Source organism: Pyrus communis, chromosome 4 (genome assembly GCF_963583255.1).
Source record: "Pyrus communis chromosome 4, drPyrComm1.1, whole genome shotgun sequence".
Taxonomy (NCBI): Eukaryota; Viridiplantae; Streptophyta; class Magnoliopsida; order Rosales; family Rosaceae; genus Pyrus; species Pyrus communis.
This window is the reverse complement of record NC_084806.1, coordinates 8,535,260-8,552,265: the sequence shown is the minus strand read 5'-3', so window position 1 is coordinate 8,552,265 and position 17,006 is coordinate 8,535,260. Positions and strand designations below refer to the sequence as shown.

The window sequence follows — 17,006 nt, the reverse complement described above, 5'->3', positions numbered from 1 at the left end:
TGTAATTTATAGGGAGGCAATTTGAACTTGGATGCTCTGAGTTAGACACATTATCCTGACCAACTGATCTAATCTATATCTGTGTTTTTGTTTAGTATATATGTTTGACTGAACAAACCATCCCATAATGGTTGCGACTTGCGACCCTTTTTGGTGGGTGGATAACATGCTTTATTCAAACACGATAGGATCGTATATAGGATAATTAACGCATCAATGTCTATGCAAAATCCAAGGTGAATGACAGGAAAAAAAAGATGTTCGCATAGCGCAACAAATATTTGACAGTTTTAATTGATCCAATGGTGTAAACTAAATGACCGAGTATCGTTAGATCAAATCTAATAAAAAATGTACGGGGCTGAACATGCATGCGTTTACTCAAAAAAGTTGAGAGAATGGTGCTTCATCGCAGAAACGAAAAATAATGATACTTATGCACCTTGATGCGGGTACAATCCTCCTCCCCTAACAACTAACAATGCAACCCTTATATTGAACTTAGCAATTATATGACTGCGTTTCTTTGTGCTGAGTTTCAACATCTCACATTTTGCTTCAAATGTACGGGAACATGGCTTGACATGTCAACCAAGCTCCCGTCGCGGTTGCTGTTGCGGTTGTGGTCGCGGTCGTAAACCTAACACAACGCTGGTAGAAACACTCAATGCAAGCCAAAAACGTTTCTTCCTGTAAACTTTAGCATGTCCTCAGGAAAAATCTCATGAACTACAATCACCTAAACAAAAGGGAAAAGAAAAAACCGATAACTGTACACAACCGGTGGCAAAGGCATCCCCTTCCAATGCCACTCCACACACAATAACCATCTCTCAACACCTATATGTAGGTTTATATATTCAAAAGGAAAAGAAAAGAAAAAGTTGCTTCTCATTTTCGTCCTTCATCTCGTTTCGATTCCTTCCCTTGATCTCAACTATGGCAGGCTGAAGGATATGAAAGCCTTAAACGAGTGCAAAATGTCCCCTTTGACTTGTGTTTGTGCATCAACAACTTGTATTCCTTGCATTTCTATGATTGATTCGCCCACGTGCCTATGTTCGATGGTTCCTTCTGCTATCTGTCTTTGCATCTGGATTCTCACCCTTATCTGTATCAGAATTCAGAGACTCGGCTTCTGTATTCCCTGCTTGATTTCTTCGGCGTCTTCGGTCCTAAATTCCAACCAAGTTACAATAGATAGATCAACTTATGAACTCCTCAGAGTATAAGGATGAGACCAATTGGAAAAAGAAAAAAAAAAAAACCACGCAGGCCAGAAATTTGAATGAATCTATATATTTGTGTCAAAAATGGATGTAAGGTATTTTTAGCATTCTTATTTCAAAGATTATTTCAGAGACATACCTCTCGTGGTATGGGATACTCCTCCGATTCAAGCATGCGAACCACTTGCCCCATTTTAGGCCTTTTATCAGAATCTGGATCTACACACCTCAGTGCAGTCAAAAGGGCTCGTTTAAGGGCGCTCGTAGATGGCCTGGTCTCAATGTTCGGATCTACCACCTCTTCTGAACGCCTGCTTCCAACCATCATCTTGAGCCAATCTACCAAATTTACCTGCAAGAACCACGCAGCAGGTGTAAGGACAACTGTTACTACACAGGTATCATTCCTTTTTCTTCTTTTTTCTTCCCCTAAAGGAAGCAGATAAATATAAAGATAGATTGCTGTCACAGAACATATCAAACAACTCCGAGGTTTTTGTGGGTATGCATCTGTTCGGAAGCAAGAATTTCCAGCTAAAATTTACATTTTCCCGTGTAAATTATGAATTTAAAAGCAGATTATCGAATATGACATGCAACCTTAATATAAGAACGCAGAACTAAAATGCATATTTGATCTCAAAATTCTCACTTCAAAATAGGAACAATTTTGTCATACCTCTTGTTCTGGCCGACCATAATCCACTGGATCTCTTCCAGTGATTGCTTCCAAAATCACAACCCCAAAGCTATAAACATCACTCTTCTCATTTAGAAGGCCAGAGTTGGCATATTCTGGGGCCACATATCTGAAAAAGAATGATGAAAGGAGCCAATAAGAAAGGATTACTCTAAAATAACGATATAGTGTTCTTCTATCAACACAAGAATCTTCATACAAATATTTGCAGCTGTTCCTAATGGAAAAAAGGTACTCACCCAAAGGTACCCATAACTCTAGTCGTAATATGACTCTTCCCGGCACCTAGCAACTTTGCCAGACCAAAGTCGGAAATCTTAGCATTGAAGTCATCATCAAGCAAGATATTGCTCGACTTAATGTCTCGATGCACAACTTTTGGTTCAATGGCCTCATGCAAATAAGCCAACCTGAAAAGCATAAAAAAGAGTCAGAGGAGATAAACCACAAGGGTAAACAACTCAAACTAAGGTATAGGAAGACTAACGCTTTAGCGGTGCCAAGAAGAACTTTCATGCGTGCCTCCCATGTGAGATATCCATGATGGCACATAGCTCCATGTAGCCATTGTTCCAAATTTCCATTGTTGACGTACTCATAAACCAGCAACCTGTACAAAACTCTTTCGCTTAAGAATATAATTAAGGATGCGACAGTGGTACTCTTTACTTTATCCAAACCAAAACAAGATGCTCAACCAATACATTACTGCTTTATTTTACCATGTGGAAGCCATTACAGTAAAACTAAAGGGTATGGTACCTGTGGGTGCCTTCGATGCAGTATCCCAAAAGTCGAACCAAGTTTTTGTGTCGTACATGCCCAATAGCCTCAACTTCTACTCTGAATTCCTTCTCTGCTTGTCCTCTATGAGATGATTGAAAATATATAATGTTATAAACCCAAACAATTGAATTGTAAGGAAAAGAGAAAATACAAAAAACAGAAAGCCATAAAGCTATGGAAATAAGATGCATCTTACAGGTTGTTGAGTAGCTTCTTCACAGCCACAGGAGATCCATTAATCAGATTACCCCGATAAACAACTCCATATCCACCCTCACCAATGACATTTTCCTTTGAAAACCGACTTGTTGCAAATTCGAGGTCCCTTAATGTAAACCAGTGACCCCAACCAAGGCGAGAAAATTCAGGTAGACCAGATAGAGGTGAAGAGGCAGTTATAGGCTGTGAAGAAGGCTTGTACATATTAGCTGCACCACTCTCATCTCCAGATTGAGAACCAACAGTTTCCTTCTCCGCATTGTTAAATGAGCCTGATCGACTGCTACTATCTCCATTCTTATGGATCAACACTTTCTCTGACTCTCTGTCACTGAATTTATCACCAAGGGTGAGAGAAGAAATATTACGGGGTATATAGTTATTTGCAGAAGCTTGATCAACCCTGATCTCTTTGATTTCCTTTGAATCATTTGGAATTCGGCCCAGAGGAAGCACGTCATTAGACTTTCTTGATCTCTTTCGCGAAGTAAGACAAATTGATAGCACCGCAAGAATCATCACTATAAAAACTCCCACAATGATCCCTGTTAATACCCAAACCTTTAAACCGAAGACAAATGTCTTCTTGGCTAATACAGTATCAAGACCGGATGCCATGCTCTCTTGATACAAAGGACCCTGTAGAGTTCAAAACAAAGAAATGAGAACTCCAATTCCATGCATTAAAAAAGTCAACCTTTTGCATATGTAGCATTTTGTTACTGAATTTAACTGCTTATATCGCCAAAATTTCACCTCTTTCAATGGCCATCAATTTTTTTCTTTTCAAAGACAAAAACACACATTCACAAATTGGGAACATAATAAAAGTAAAGAACGCGGTAGACCATAATGCGGTACTGAAACAAATATGTAGTGCGAGAGAGAGAGAGCGGAAAACCAACGTGGTCAAGAAAACAGACTCAACCACAATCCACAATCTCACAAAGAAGATGCAGAGCACAGAACACCAAAGTGATCAGGGAAATAAACTCAGACCCAATAGGCAACTTGGCAAATATGAAGCATAAACCAAAAAAGGAGCAGGATAAATAAAATGCACAAAGATTTCTCCTTCCAATTCCACTCACTTTCAAACTGTGAAAACATATTAACAGCATAACCAACTAATGCATTCCCACATCATTCCATATCCAATACAAAAACAATCGATAAAGACTAAGACTTTAATCATTTTTCACCCTACCCAATTAAACCAATAACTGTAGAAACCCACTAAGCCTAATACAACAAACACTTGGCACTTGGCTTACCTAAGTCCAATTCTACATTACCCACAAAAGTTGAAACGAGTTTGAACTTTTAACATCTATGGTAATAACAACAAGAACAGTAAAATCTTCAAAAAAAACCCCATTTAATATTTTCTACATTTAGCCCAGCAAACAAACAGGGAATATATATACATATATAATGTACATATATATGCAGCAAGAAGTAACCATATAGAGAGGTTCTGTATACCGAAAGTTTCAGAATTGGTACCTTTTTCTTCAATTCAATTTGAAAATTTTCTTCAACTCAATCTTCTAGATCTCTTATTTAAGGAACCCAGAAAAACCCAACTTGGAAATGGGGCTGCTGTCACAGAACCAAATCAATCCCATTATCTGTAATGTAAATATTGGTGGGTTTCCTTTCTGGGGTTTCTCAATTGGGCAAATGGGTTTTTGTATCCAAGCTCAGATAGTGAGACAGGAGGCAGAGAAGCACTCTTCCCCAGAAGCACTTGCCCCTTTTGAAAAACTCCAAACAAAAATGGGGGGTCACAACTCACAAGCACAGAGGCTAATGTGTGTTTGTGCAGTCCAAGGGGAATGGAGAAGAGAAGAGAGGTACATGGAATTCTGGGGAGAGCAAATGGAGGTGGTGGGGTTAATAAGAAGGGTTGGAGTTGTCAGTGTTAGGTGATGAGGAGAGAGACTGCGTTTCAACGTTACATACGGTAAAAGAGAAGCATGAAAAAAATCGAAGCTTTCTTTTGCTGTTTCTTCAAATTTCTCTCTTTTCCTTTCTTTGTATTTGTTTACTCCTATGGCGATGTCTAAATGCGTGCCGACTGCTGAGGGTGATAGATAATCCGAAAATTAAATCCGGTTTTGCAGAACATAAAACCCTCCTTTTTTGGGTCTTTTTATTCTCTCTAAAGAATTTACAATTGTTTTTATATATTTTTTTTAACAAACGATATTTTTACACCAAATAGATGGGGGTAGGTTAAGCTCATTGTGTAATAATGTAGTTTAAATTCGTTTTTGTGAAGAATCGTATTAAAGATTTCTCACTTACAAGTAAACAGAAATATGATTAAATCGTAGTTCTCTGTGACTTTACAATTTTCTTTTTTAACAAGACTATGAAAGGGGATATAAAAACAACTAACATATCTTACATATACAAACAGTTTATAATTTCAGATTTTATGCAAGGGATCTCTTGTATATTTAAAGAGAAGTATTTTGTTAGTCAAACATCAATTTTTAAATAAAATAAATGTTTTATAATAAGGAGGGATTATGATTACAGGGGGGACAAGTAATCAGTGTGACCTTGAAGAAATGTTGAGCACAAATTGTAAAGGAAATAAAAGGGGGAATAGTCAAGGAAACAGGCTGGAACTCCGTACCAAATTTTATAGACCCATGACCCCAAGATACCCCTGGTAAATTGGTAATATTTCATATTTTCGAGAAGAAAAATATATCAGGGTAATCCAGTGGTTGAAGATGAATTTCAATTTTTTATTCCACACAGCACGTCTTGAGTTCAATTTCAGAAGCTGATGAATCGTATGGTGGCCATAAGATGCTGAAATACCAAACCAGCAATACCAAACCAGCCCTGAATCTTCCCAACTTCTCAAAAAATGGACTTCGTGGTGAAATTACTAGCTGGTCTCTCTTTGATAAAAAGAAAATGCAATCTGGGATCCTATACAATCCATAAGTTCATAACCCACCAGGAAAAAAACTATTCTGGAATCCAGATGAACAGAATCAACCTAGAAACAGTCGACAACAATATTTCATAATTCATGAAATGATGAAATTTGTGGCAGATTTAGGATCTGAGATATCATTGCTGTATGGAGAGAGTAACACATTACAGATCGATGATGATCGACGAGCGGCTCTTTTGTTTTTGAACGCTATTTCGTAACCATCACTCAATGCCTGTTTCTTCAAAAGTGTCAGCTAAAATTGACTTTTAGTTTCGTAACCGTTGTTGCTTTAGTATTTCCATAAAATCTCGTCCACAAGATTGTTGACGTGTAATTTATTGCATGTTATTTACTTATTATAAATCTGTACGTGTGAATCATTCTAATTCCCGAATTCTCAACATGTACTAGGTATGGTATGTGGATCTTACTTTGTAATTTGTAATCCAATACCGTTAAAATCAATAGTTAAATAAACTAGGAAAAGTAATTTGAATCTCATTCTTATTCCTTACTTCTGCTATTCATAAGTTTCTTATTCTTTACTTTCCATCATTGATAAGTAAATAGCTCATTAGGGTTTCACAGTACAATAACCAAAAAGCTACTGAGGTGAAAGATCGAGCAATATGTCAGCTTGGAGTTTCAGCATTTGCAACTTAATATCTTTAGCTAGAGCAGGATCAATCATGTTTAGTAGCTGTAGGTTGGTCCAGTGAGTGCAGGAGGCTGAGGACTCGATTATATACCTAGCCAGGTTCAAGTGTCAGATTGCTTCACATTTCAGATACATAGACTACATAATACGTCTGCTTCTGTATTATTAACTGCTCACTGCTATGCATGAACAGTCCATCTCCATCTGCATGACTTCACATGGTATTCACGTTTATCATTTATTGTTTTGTTTTGTGAACCTGTATTTGATGCAATACACTACATATTCATGCCTTACTCCAAATTATATATCTCAATGTTTAATAACTATATAGAGCTAAGTTACCAATCAACTATTCGTTCAGCGGTACTTTTCTTCTTGACGTTAAAAATCATCCTAAATTTGAGGTACAAGTGAGCCGTTGGTAAAAATACAATAATAGAAATGCTCGTATCTAAAATTTACTGACTTTTAAATTAGTTCATCCATCATTCATCTTGTAAACGCGTTTGTATATATAGTACTCTCTAAAATGAATATTATATTCATAGTTAGGAGTAGAAGTACAAAACATTATGATTGGACAATTCGATTGTCATGAAATGCTCTATTTAAATAATTAGTGTTTTTATTTCAATAGCACATGATGAAGTCTCCATGGTGAGAAGAAATGAGTACATATATTTGTTAATAATAATTGAGACATTGCCTATTGGGTTATACATATTTATTTTTCGAATTCCATGTACTTTTTTACTTGGTTTTTGAGCATTGCACAAGGCTTCGGTTATAAGGAAAAATATAGAATAAGACAATAGTGCTTTGGAGTTTAGAAGATAAGCCTTTGTTTTGACCTTAAGATTACTTTTAAAAGTAAAAAGAGTTCAGATTAGCCAACCAAGCATGGAATATGACTAAATAGAATCCAATGAGATTTATGAAAACCTTAACAATTACTAAAATTAAACCCCTAAATAAATTCAATAAACTGTAAAAATCTCATAAGGGGAATATGATCAAATAGAATCCAATGTGTTTTATCTTAGCAAATTGGCCATATAAATCAATGTTATAATTGGTCATCGCCCTATATTAAAAATGCACAAGAACTATACGTACATTTGCTTGGTGTAGGTATGAATAATTGTTCTTAACCACGTAAGTTAGAAATTTTACGTGAAACAAAAATATTGAAAAAAATCAATATTTCAGTTTAGTTTGGTCATAATACATTCAAAGTGATTTTATTAATGCACACGTTAAGTTTAACCCGCATGCGATATATAACTTATAAAGAGAAAAAACCTTCGTTGCCGACCTTGTTTTTGGTCTTGAGAGGTTGGCGACAATCTCTTTTGATCCCTTCCTTTCCTTCCTCTCTATGTTTCTCCTATCTTTTGGCTATATTCATATGTTGGTAGCGCTGGTCCCTTCGCTCTGGCGGTTAGTCTTCATGGTTGTGGTTGCTATGATTTATTACCTTTTGAACTATTGATCGTGGTGGTTGATAAAATCTTTATATCAGCTATGATTACTACTCAACCTCGAATCTTTGAGAAGTGGCTATTGTTGTGTTATTATCTTGATTATGTTTAACATGTTTACTAATGAACTAATTGATCGTTGTTAATAAAATTTCATTTAATCTCTAAAACGAAACTACTTTGTTGTGCTATTGTCTTTATGAAAAATTGATCAAATGGGGCCAGCTCCGTCAAGATTGAGTATGCTAATAAAGGGTTGCCATATTTCTTCCCCACACGCAAATATTGTTGACTTTTCACAAAAGTGTGTTAAATTTCATGCTTAATCGAGGAAAAGTACATAAATCTCTAACAGTCAAAATGTTAAAGTCGAATGATGCAACATTGTTATCGAGCAAGGATACTTCTCGGATTTTTTTGTGAGAATTCTGGTGATTTTTAAATCACATTCGTTAATCGTACATCGTGCATAAGAAATCATTACAAATTTTTTATGTAAAATTAAATATAAACAGTACTTGATGAAAACTAACTGACACACCCCGACCGAGATCAGGGCATGCTGGCCGTCACACGAAGGTGACGTAGCCATGTGCGCGTGCGGAAACTATTAAGATAATAATATAAAAGTACTAATAATTAAAAAAACTAACTACAAGGTACTAGTGTATGTGAGACACAATTCAGAGCAAGTCTACAACAGTCCAAAAGGAAAAGATATGACATATATACACCCGAAGGTGACCCTACAATGGTGAATGTCTGTCAGAAATGCCGGGACGCCCTCTGGGATAAACCACCGAACTTGCTAGACCACTAGAACCTGGAGGGGCGCAAAAACAAAAGCGTGAGTGGGCAAAAACAAAGCTCTTTGAAAACTCTTTAGTAAAATACATTTTAACCCCTCGCCGTAAAACCTGTATACTTCCCAAAAAATGAACATATATACGTATGTATAGATATGTCAATCATGCTCCATGATATGCCATTCATGCTCGAGAATATGCCACAACGGAAACTCATAATCACATGTAAATGCTCAAGCGTAAATCACATCAATAACATATAATCTGGCAGCCGGGAGTCACCTAACGTGACCTTTACGGGTGCAGATAGAGCTCCAATCTCAACTCAATATCTGAATCTGCACACGAGTCGGAACCACCTAACGTGGTCTGTACGACAGGACTGGGTGTAATATATACGCTCTAGTGCTACGATCACGTGAAGACTGTGCGAATAATCGCGGGTCACCTACGAGTCGGAACCACCTAATGTGGTCTGCACGACAAGGCTTGCACCTAACTTGGATCCAAGGCGAGCGTGTGGTGCGGGTGAACATCACGTGAAGGACTATGCCCTGGCCCTGGGCGGGAGCACTAACACCGGGGTGCAGATTTTGAGCTCTTTAAGCATTTCAAACTACTATTACATAACAACATGAATACCGCTTACCTGGCACTTACCTGTGCGTCCACAGCACCAAATACACATATATATATATGTATGCCACTACTAATACATGCGATGATGCGTAAACAACATTCATATGATGCATGGCATAAAACAAATAACCTTTTCTATTTAATTTCTGGGAATTAATATGTATATAGGTATATATGGAAAACAAAAGCCCACTCACTGATAATTGGAAGGGTCGTAGCCCCCCTGCCTCGAGTTTGTACGCTCGTCCTCGGAATACGAATCACCTATACGCGAAAAAGCTACGAAAACGTTAATTTAAAAGCACATAACCAACTTCTCGTAATAACTTCTCATACATTGCTCAATTTGGACAAATGAATATACCAACGTGATCTACACAACCTCAGGATCACACCCATATTTTTAGAATAATTTTTGGACCACGCACGCGCCCCCACGCGCCGTCCTAGGCACGGACCTATGCGCCCCCCACGCACGGCCACGTGCACTGCACACTGACGGCGTCAACTGACGCCGTCAGGAATATTCCGTTAAACTTGACAGATTCCGTTAACGGCGTCAGGAATATTCCGTCAGATTTGACGGAATATTCCGTCACCTTCTCCGGCGAGACTCCGGCGCCGGCGACGGCGCCGAAAAACTGGAAATTTTTCAAACTTTGTTTTCTCCTTCGTTTCTCAACCAAATTTCATGATTTTTGAACCAAAATGAAGCTTAGGACTAGTAGAATCACGATAGGCTAGTTTCAAGGGCTAAAAACTACGCGATCATACCTGTCCACGAAATCAAAAACCGGCCAACTTCGTACAGGACGATCCCGACGTCCAAATTCGTCCAACGATACACTCCGAGGCTTCTTGGGACCTCACAAACACAACTACAAGCTTCAAAATTGCAAAAACAAGCTAGTTTAAGGGTTGCATGAACAGTACATAATTCGGCCATTGTTGAAACGACGTGAAAACGTTCGAATTCTTACCTGGAATTGGTATGGTTGTGCTCCTCACAACCTCACGAGTTCAATGGTGTAATTGGTTTCTTGATTGATGAAAGTTTGAGTATGTTTGTGTGTAGTCCGTATGTTTGCAGAAGGAAGAAGAAGAGAGGAACTTGGGGAGAGAGAGGGAGAGAGAGAGAGAGAGTGAGTGACAGAAAGTGAGGGAAAGAGAGAGGGAATCCCGGGAGAAAAGAGAGTGTATGAGTGTGTGTGGTCCTACAACACCACACCACACAACACTAATGTGATAAAAACGAATTAGGGGGTAAAGTCGTAAATTCACACGTACGTTAAAATGAAATTTGGGACGGGATGTTACAACCTACCCACCTTAATAGAATTTCGTCCCGAAATTCAAAATAACTAATTACACCCCTAACGGTCAAAGAATAATCTAGGATACAAATCCCTCATCCTATTTTCTGTCTCCTATGTCGCTTCTTCAACCGAGTGATTCCTCCACAAGACTTTCACCAAATTCACCGTTTTGTTCCTCAGAACCTTCTCTTTCCAATCTAAAATCGTTAACGGTTCCTCGTCATACGTTAAATCTGGATTTATCTCTAACGGTTGAGGAGGTATCACATGCGACGAATCAGCAACATAATGGCGGAGCATAGACACGTGAAAAACGTTATGCACTTTAGCCAACTCCAGAGGCAACTCCAACCTGTAAGCTACCTCACCAACTCGTTCTGTGACTATGTACGGTCCGATGTACCTGGGACTCAACTTTCCCTTCTTTCCAAATCGCACAACACCTCTCCACGGTGAAAGCTTCAGAAATACCCAATCTCCGACCTTATACACTCTGTCCGTAGCATGTCGATCTGCTAAACTTTTCTGCCTGTCCTGAGCTGTTTTCAGGTTAGACCTAATTACCTGAACATTTTGAGTAGTCTCCTCGCCAATCTCCGGACCTACTAAGACTCTTTCGCCAACCTCTGACCAACATAACGGAGTGCGACAAGATCTACCATACAAGGCTTCAAATGGCGCCATGCCAATGCTCGAATGGAAACTGTTGTTGTAAGAAAATTCCATCAAATCTAACCGCTGGTGCCAAGCATCACTGAACTGTAACACCGATGCTCGTAGCATATCTTCCAAGGTCTGAATAGTTCTCTCGGACTGTCCGTCCATCTGTGGGTGATATGCTGTACTGTAAAGTAGTCTCGTACCCAAAGCTTCCTGAAAAGCTACCCAAAACTTCGATGTGAATCGTGGATCACGATCCGAGACAATACTTACAGGGACACCATGGTACTTCACAACCTTTGAGATAAACAATTATGCTAACCGGCTCAAAGAGTACTTCTCTCTCACTGGAATGAAATGTGCTGACTTAGTGAGCCGATCAACGATCACCCAAATGCCATCAAAGCCATTATGTGTACGCGGCAACTTGTACACAAAATCCATAGTGATATTTTCCCATTTCCACTCTGGAACGGGAAGCGGCTGCAACAATCCAAACGGCTTCTTTCTTTCTGCTTTAACCTGCTGACAAACAGTACAACTGCTCACATACTCGGCTATCTCCCTTTTCATACCCGGCCAATAGTAAAATGGTCGAATGGTATGATACATTTTTGTTGCCCCTGGGTGCATGGCATAAGCCGAGATATGTGCTTCATCGAGAATTTCCTTCTTCAAATCCGCATTACTAGGCACGAACATTCTACCCTCTAACATCAACATGCCATCAGAATCACGAACTCTGAGATCTCGCCTTCTTCCTTGATCTCGAGCTCGAATTAGTTCTTGAATCTGTTCATCAGCTACCTGAGCTTCAAGCACTCGATCAACCAAGATTGGCCTAACTTGAAAATTAGCAAGTAACGCCACTTCTCGATCTTCTGCTTCTAACCTTACTCCCGTAGTACGCAAGTCCACCAAAAGAGGAATACGACTAGCGTACAACGCATTGATACGGCCATGTGACTTCTTGCTAAGTGCATCGGTCACTACGTTCGCACGACCAGGGTGATAATCAATCGTGCAATCGTAATCGCTGAGCAACTCCAACCACCTCCGTTGACGAAGATTAAGTTCCTTCTGGGTGAAGAGATACTGAAGACTCTTGTGATCTGTGAAGATCCTACACTTCTCTCCGTAAAGATAATGTCTCCACAACTTCAACGCAAAGATAATAGCAGCCAACTCCAAATCATGTGTAGGGTAATTCATCTCGTGGGGTTTCAACTGCCGCGAAGCATAAGCAATCACCCTACCATGCTGCATCAATACACATCCCAGACCATTCAAGGAAGCATCGCTATAAACTTCGAAATCACCACTATCGTCCGGGAGTGTCAAAACAGGTGCATGAGTAAGACAATGCTTCAATTGCTGGAAACTTTGCTCACACTTATCATTCCACTCAAACTTAACGTCTTTCCTTGTTAACCTCGTCAGTGGCAAGGCAATTACCGAAAAATCCTTAACGAATCTTCGATAATATCCCGCCAAACCAATGAAACTTCTCACCTCAGTGACGGTTCGTGGTTGCTCCCAACTCTCCACAGCTGCAACCTTCTGAGGATCAACCAGAATACCTTGAGCAGAAATGATGTGCCCCAAAAATGCAACTTGATCTAACCAGAATTGGCACTTGTTAAACTTAGCATACAATTGGTGTTCCCTTAACCTCTTCAACACCAAAGTAAGATGTCGAACATGCTCCGCTTTGGACTTAGAATACACTAGAATATCGTCCATGAAGACAATAACAAATCTATCCAAGTAAGGTTGGAATACCCGGTTCATTAAATCCATAAAAGCTGCTGGTGCATTCGTCAACCCAAACGGCATAACCAAAAACTCGTAATGACCGTAACGAGTCCTGAACGCCGTCTTAGGAACATCATCCCTACTAATCTTCAGCTGATAGTACCCAGACCTCAAATCTATCTTGGAAAATACACAAGCACCTCTCAGCTGATCAAACAAATCGTCGATACGAGGCAATGGATAACGGTTTTTAATCGTCACCCGATTCAATTGCCTGTAGTCGATACATAGCCTCAAAGTCCCATCTTTCTTCCTCACAAACAACACTGGAGCGCCCCAAGGTGAAGTACTAGGCTGAATGAATCCCTTATCCACTAATTCTTGTAACTGCACTTTCAATTCCCTTAACTCAGCGGGAGCCATACGATAAGGAGTTAATGAAATAGGATTAGTACCTGGAAGTAACTCAATAGTGAAATCCACTTCTCGATCTGGGGGTAAACCAGGTAAATCCTCAGGAAAAACATCAGGGAAGTGTCTAACCACTCTCACATCCTCAACTCTGCTAGGAACGGCCTCCTCTAGTACCACATGAGCTAGATACCCCTGACAACCTTTAGACAACAACTTCTTCGCTCGCAAAGCCGAAATAACGCCGTGTCTTACCCCACTCTGCTCACCCACAAAAGTAACCTCAGGTAATCCAGGACGGTGAAACGTAACTACTTTCCCGTAACAATCAATGTTGGCACGATAGAAGTGCAACCAATCGTTGCCCAAAATCACATCAAAATCGACAATATCTAACGGGATAAGATCCGCGGGCATAACAACACCCTCTACTATCACTGGACATCCTGGGTACATACAATCTACAACACATCTCTCTCCTCTAGGCATAGCGAACTCTAAATCGTACCCTAGAGGTATGGGGCGAGGTTGCGTTACTTGAGCAAATGTATGAGAAATAACGGAATGTGTAGCTCCACAATCAATTAAGACTCTAGCAAAATAACCAAGAATATTTAACGTACCCATAATCAAGTCCGGGTTGTTCTGAGCATCCTGCAGGGAAATATTGTGAATACGCCCCTGGCCCTGCTGTCGTCCGCCACGACCTCTGCTCGCTTGAACACCGCGACCTTGAGCTCCACGCCCCTGACTGGGCTGACCCAACTGTCTCGAAGACCCTGCACTACTAGTGGCAATCTCACCCTGTTGATACTGTCCTCCTTGGTACCACTGAGAACCACCAACTGGAGCTGGAGGATACGGCATGTAGTTGCTGGGATACGGGGGATAACCACCTTGTGAATACGGGTCCTGGGGGTACTGATACGGTCCCGGGGCATAGGGAACAACATCACCCTGATAGTGATAGGCACCACCTCTACTTGCCTGGCCATAATTACTCGGACCTTGGATTTGCCGAATCGGTGCAGGTGGCGGCATAAAGGTCTGCTGCGGCTTCTGCTGCTGACCCTGGGGACAATTCACAGCTATATGTCCCATCTGTCCACACGTGAAACAAACACCGTTGCCACGCCTACACTCGCCAAAATGTCGGTTATTACATTTACGGCAAAATGGAACTCGGTTTCGACCACCATCACCTTGTCTCTGGCCTCGAGCACCTCCATAAAACCTACCTCCACGTCCTTGTCCAGAGGCACTGAAACCACCACTAGACGAACTCGAACTAGCACCACCCCTTTTGAAGTTCTGCGTTTGGCGAGGCCCAAGCGACACTTGACTTTTCCCTTTGTCATCTTTCTTTTCATCACTGTCACTCGACATATTCTCAGAGTCCTCTATCCTCAACAATATCTCATAGAACTCCTGGTAGGACTCACAGTGAGTAGTAGTCGCCATAGAACGCCATCTCTTCCTAGTGCCCAAGCGAAAACGACGAAGCATCTCCGCCGGATTACCAGCGACATCAGGATAGTAACGAGACAAATCAGTGAACTTACGATAATACTCGTTAGCCGTCATCTTTCGCTGTTTCAACTCGGTGAATTCCTGTTTCTTACGGTCAATATACTCAGGGGGTACAAATCTCCTCTGAAACACATCCTTGAAAACATTCCAATCGGTCCTCTGAGCTGGAGTCAACCTACGAAGCTCCTGTTCCCACCAGGCTGCAGACTCCATCTCCAGAAACCATGAGGTTGTCTCGACCCACCTCTCCATAGGAAGGTTCCCCTGGTTATGCAACACACGGAAAGTCTTCTCTATGTGTTCCAACCAACGTTCTGCACCTTCGTGACCCTCACTACCTTTAAACTTATCCAACTTCAGATTATACATAGTCTCCAGAGGAGTCCTCTGGGGAGGGCGCATCACTGTCTGAATGGCTGTAGCAATAACTTCCCCCAACTGAGTAAGATCAGGGAAATTAGGCTCATCAGAGCGACGTGGTTCCCGACGAGGCGACATGATTCTGACAGAAGACACCAACTATTAGAATACTCACAAAGACACAGGACTGCCAAACCTAGGCTCTGATACCAAGCTGACACACCCCGGCCGAGATCAGGGCATGCTGGCCGTCACACGAAGGTGACGTAGCCATGTGCGCGTGCGGAAGCTATTAAGATAATAATATAAAAGTACTAATAATTAAAAAAACTAACTACAAGGTACTAGTGTATGTGAGACACAATTCAGAGCAAGTCTACAACAGTCCAAAAGGAAAAGATACGACATATATACACCCGAAGGTGACCCTACAATGGTGAATGTCTGTCAGAAATGCCGGGACGCCCTCTGGGATAAACCACCGAACTTGCTAGACCACTAGAACCTGGAGGGGCGCAAAAACAAAAGCGTGAGTGGGCAAAAACAAAGCTCTTTGAAAACTCTTTAGTAAAATACATTTTAACCCCTCGCCGTAAAACCTGTATACTTCCCAGAAAATGAACATATATACGTATGTATAGATATGTCAATCATGCTCCATGATATGCCATTCATGCTCGAGAATATGCCACAACGGAAACTCATAATCACATGTAAATGCTCAAGCGTAAATCACATCAATAACATATAATCTGGCAGCCGGGAGTCACCTAACGTGACCTGTACGGCTGCAGATAGAGCTCCAATCTCAACTCAATATCTGAATCTGCACACGAGTCGGAACCACCTAACGTGGTCTGTACGACAGGACTGGGTGTAATATATACGCTCTAGTGCTACGATCACGTGAAGACTGTGCGAATAATCGCGGGTCACCTACGAGTCGGAACCACCTAATGTGGTCTGCACGACAAGGCTTGCACTTAACTTGGATCCAAGGCGAGCGTGTGGTGCGGGTGAACATCACGTGAAGGACTATGCCCTGGCCCTGGGCGGGAGCACTAACACCGGGGTGCAGATTATGAGCTCTCTAAGCATTTCAAACTACTATTACATAACAACATGAATACCGCTTACCTGGCACTTACCTGTGCGTCCACAGCACCAAATACACATATATATATATGTATCCCACTACTAATACATGCGATGATGCGTAAACAACATTCATATGATGCATGGCATAAAACAAATAACCTTTTCTATTTAATTTATGGGAATTAATATGTATATAGGTATATACGGAAAACAAAAGCCCACTCACTGATAATTGGAAGGGTCGTAGCCCCCCTGCCTCGAGTGTGTACGCTCGTCCTCGGAATACGAATCACCTATACGCGAAAAAGCTACGAAAACGTTAATTTAAAAGCACATAACCAACTTCTCGTAATAACTTCTCATACATTGCTCAATTTGGACAAATGAATATAC

At 40.7% G+C, this 17,006-nt stretch overlaps 1 protein-coding gene across 1 annotated transcript; it reads right to left on the bottom strand.

Moving 5' to 3' along the window:
- Positions 1-129: 129 nt before the first annotated feature.
- Positions 130-4,989, bottom strand: LOC137730939 (probable receptor-like protein kinase At5g18500). Its single transcript, XM_068469954.1, has 8 exons — positions 4,441-4,989; positions 2,912-3,573; positions 2,692-2,796; positions 2,417-2,539; positions 2,169-2,339; positions 1,909-2,038; positions 1,369-1,581; positions 130-1,175 (listed from the first exon to the last, which is right to left on the bottom strand). The coding sequence occupies exons 2-8, from the start codon at positions 3,550-3,552 to the stop codon at positions 1,056-1,058; spliced, it is 1,503 nt and encodes a 500-aa protein (XP_068326055.1). The 5' UTR covers positions 3,553-3,573; positions 4,441-4,989; the 3' UTR covers positions 130-1,055.
- Between the last annotated feature and the right edge of the window lie 12,017 nt (positions 4,990-17,006).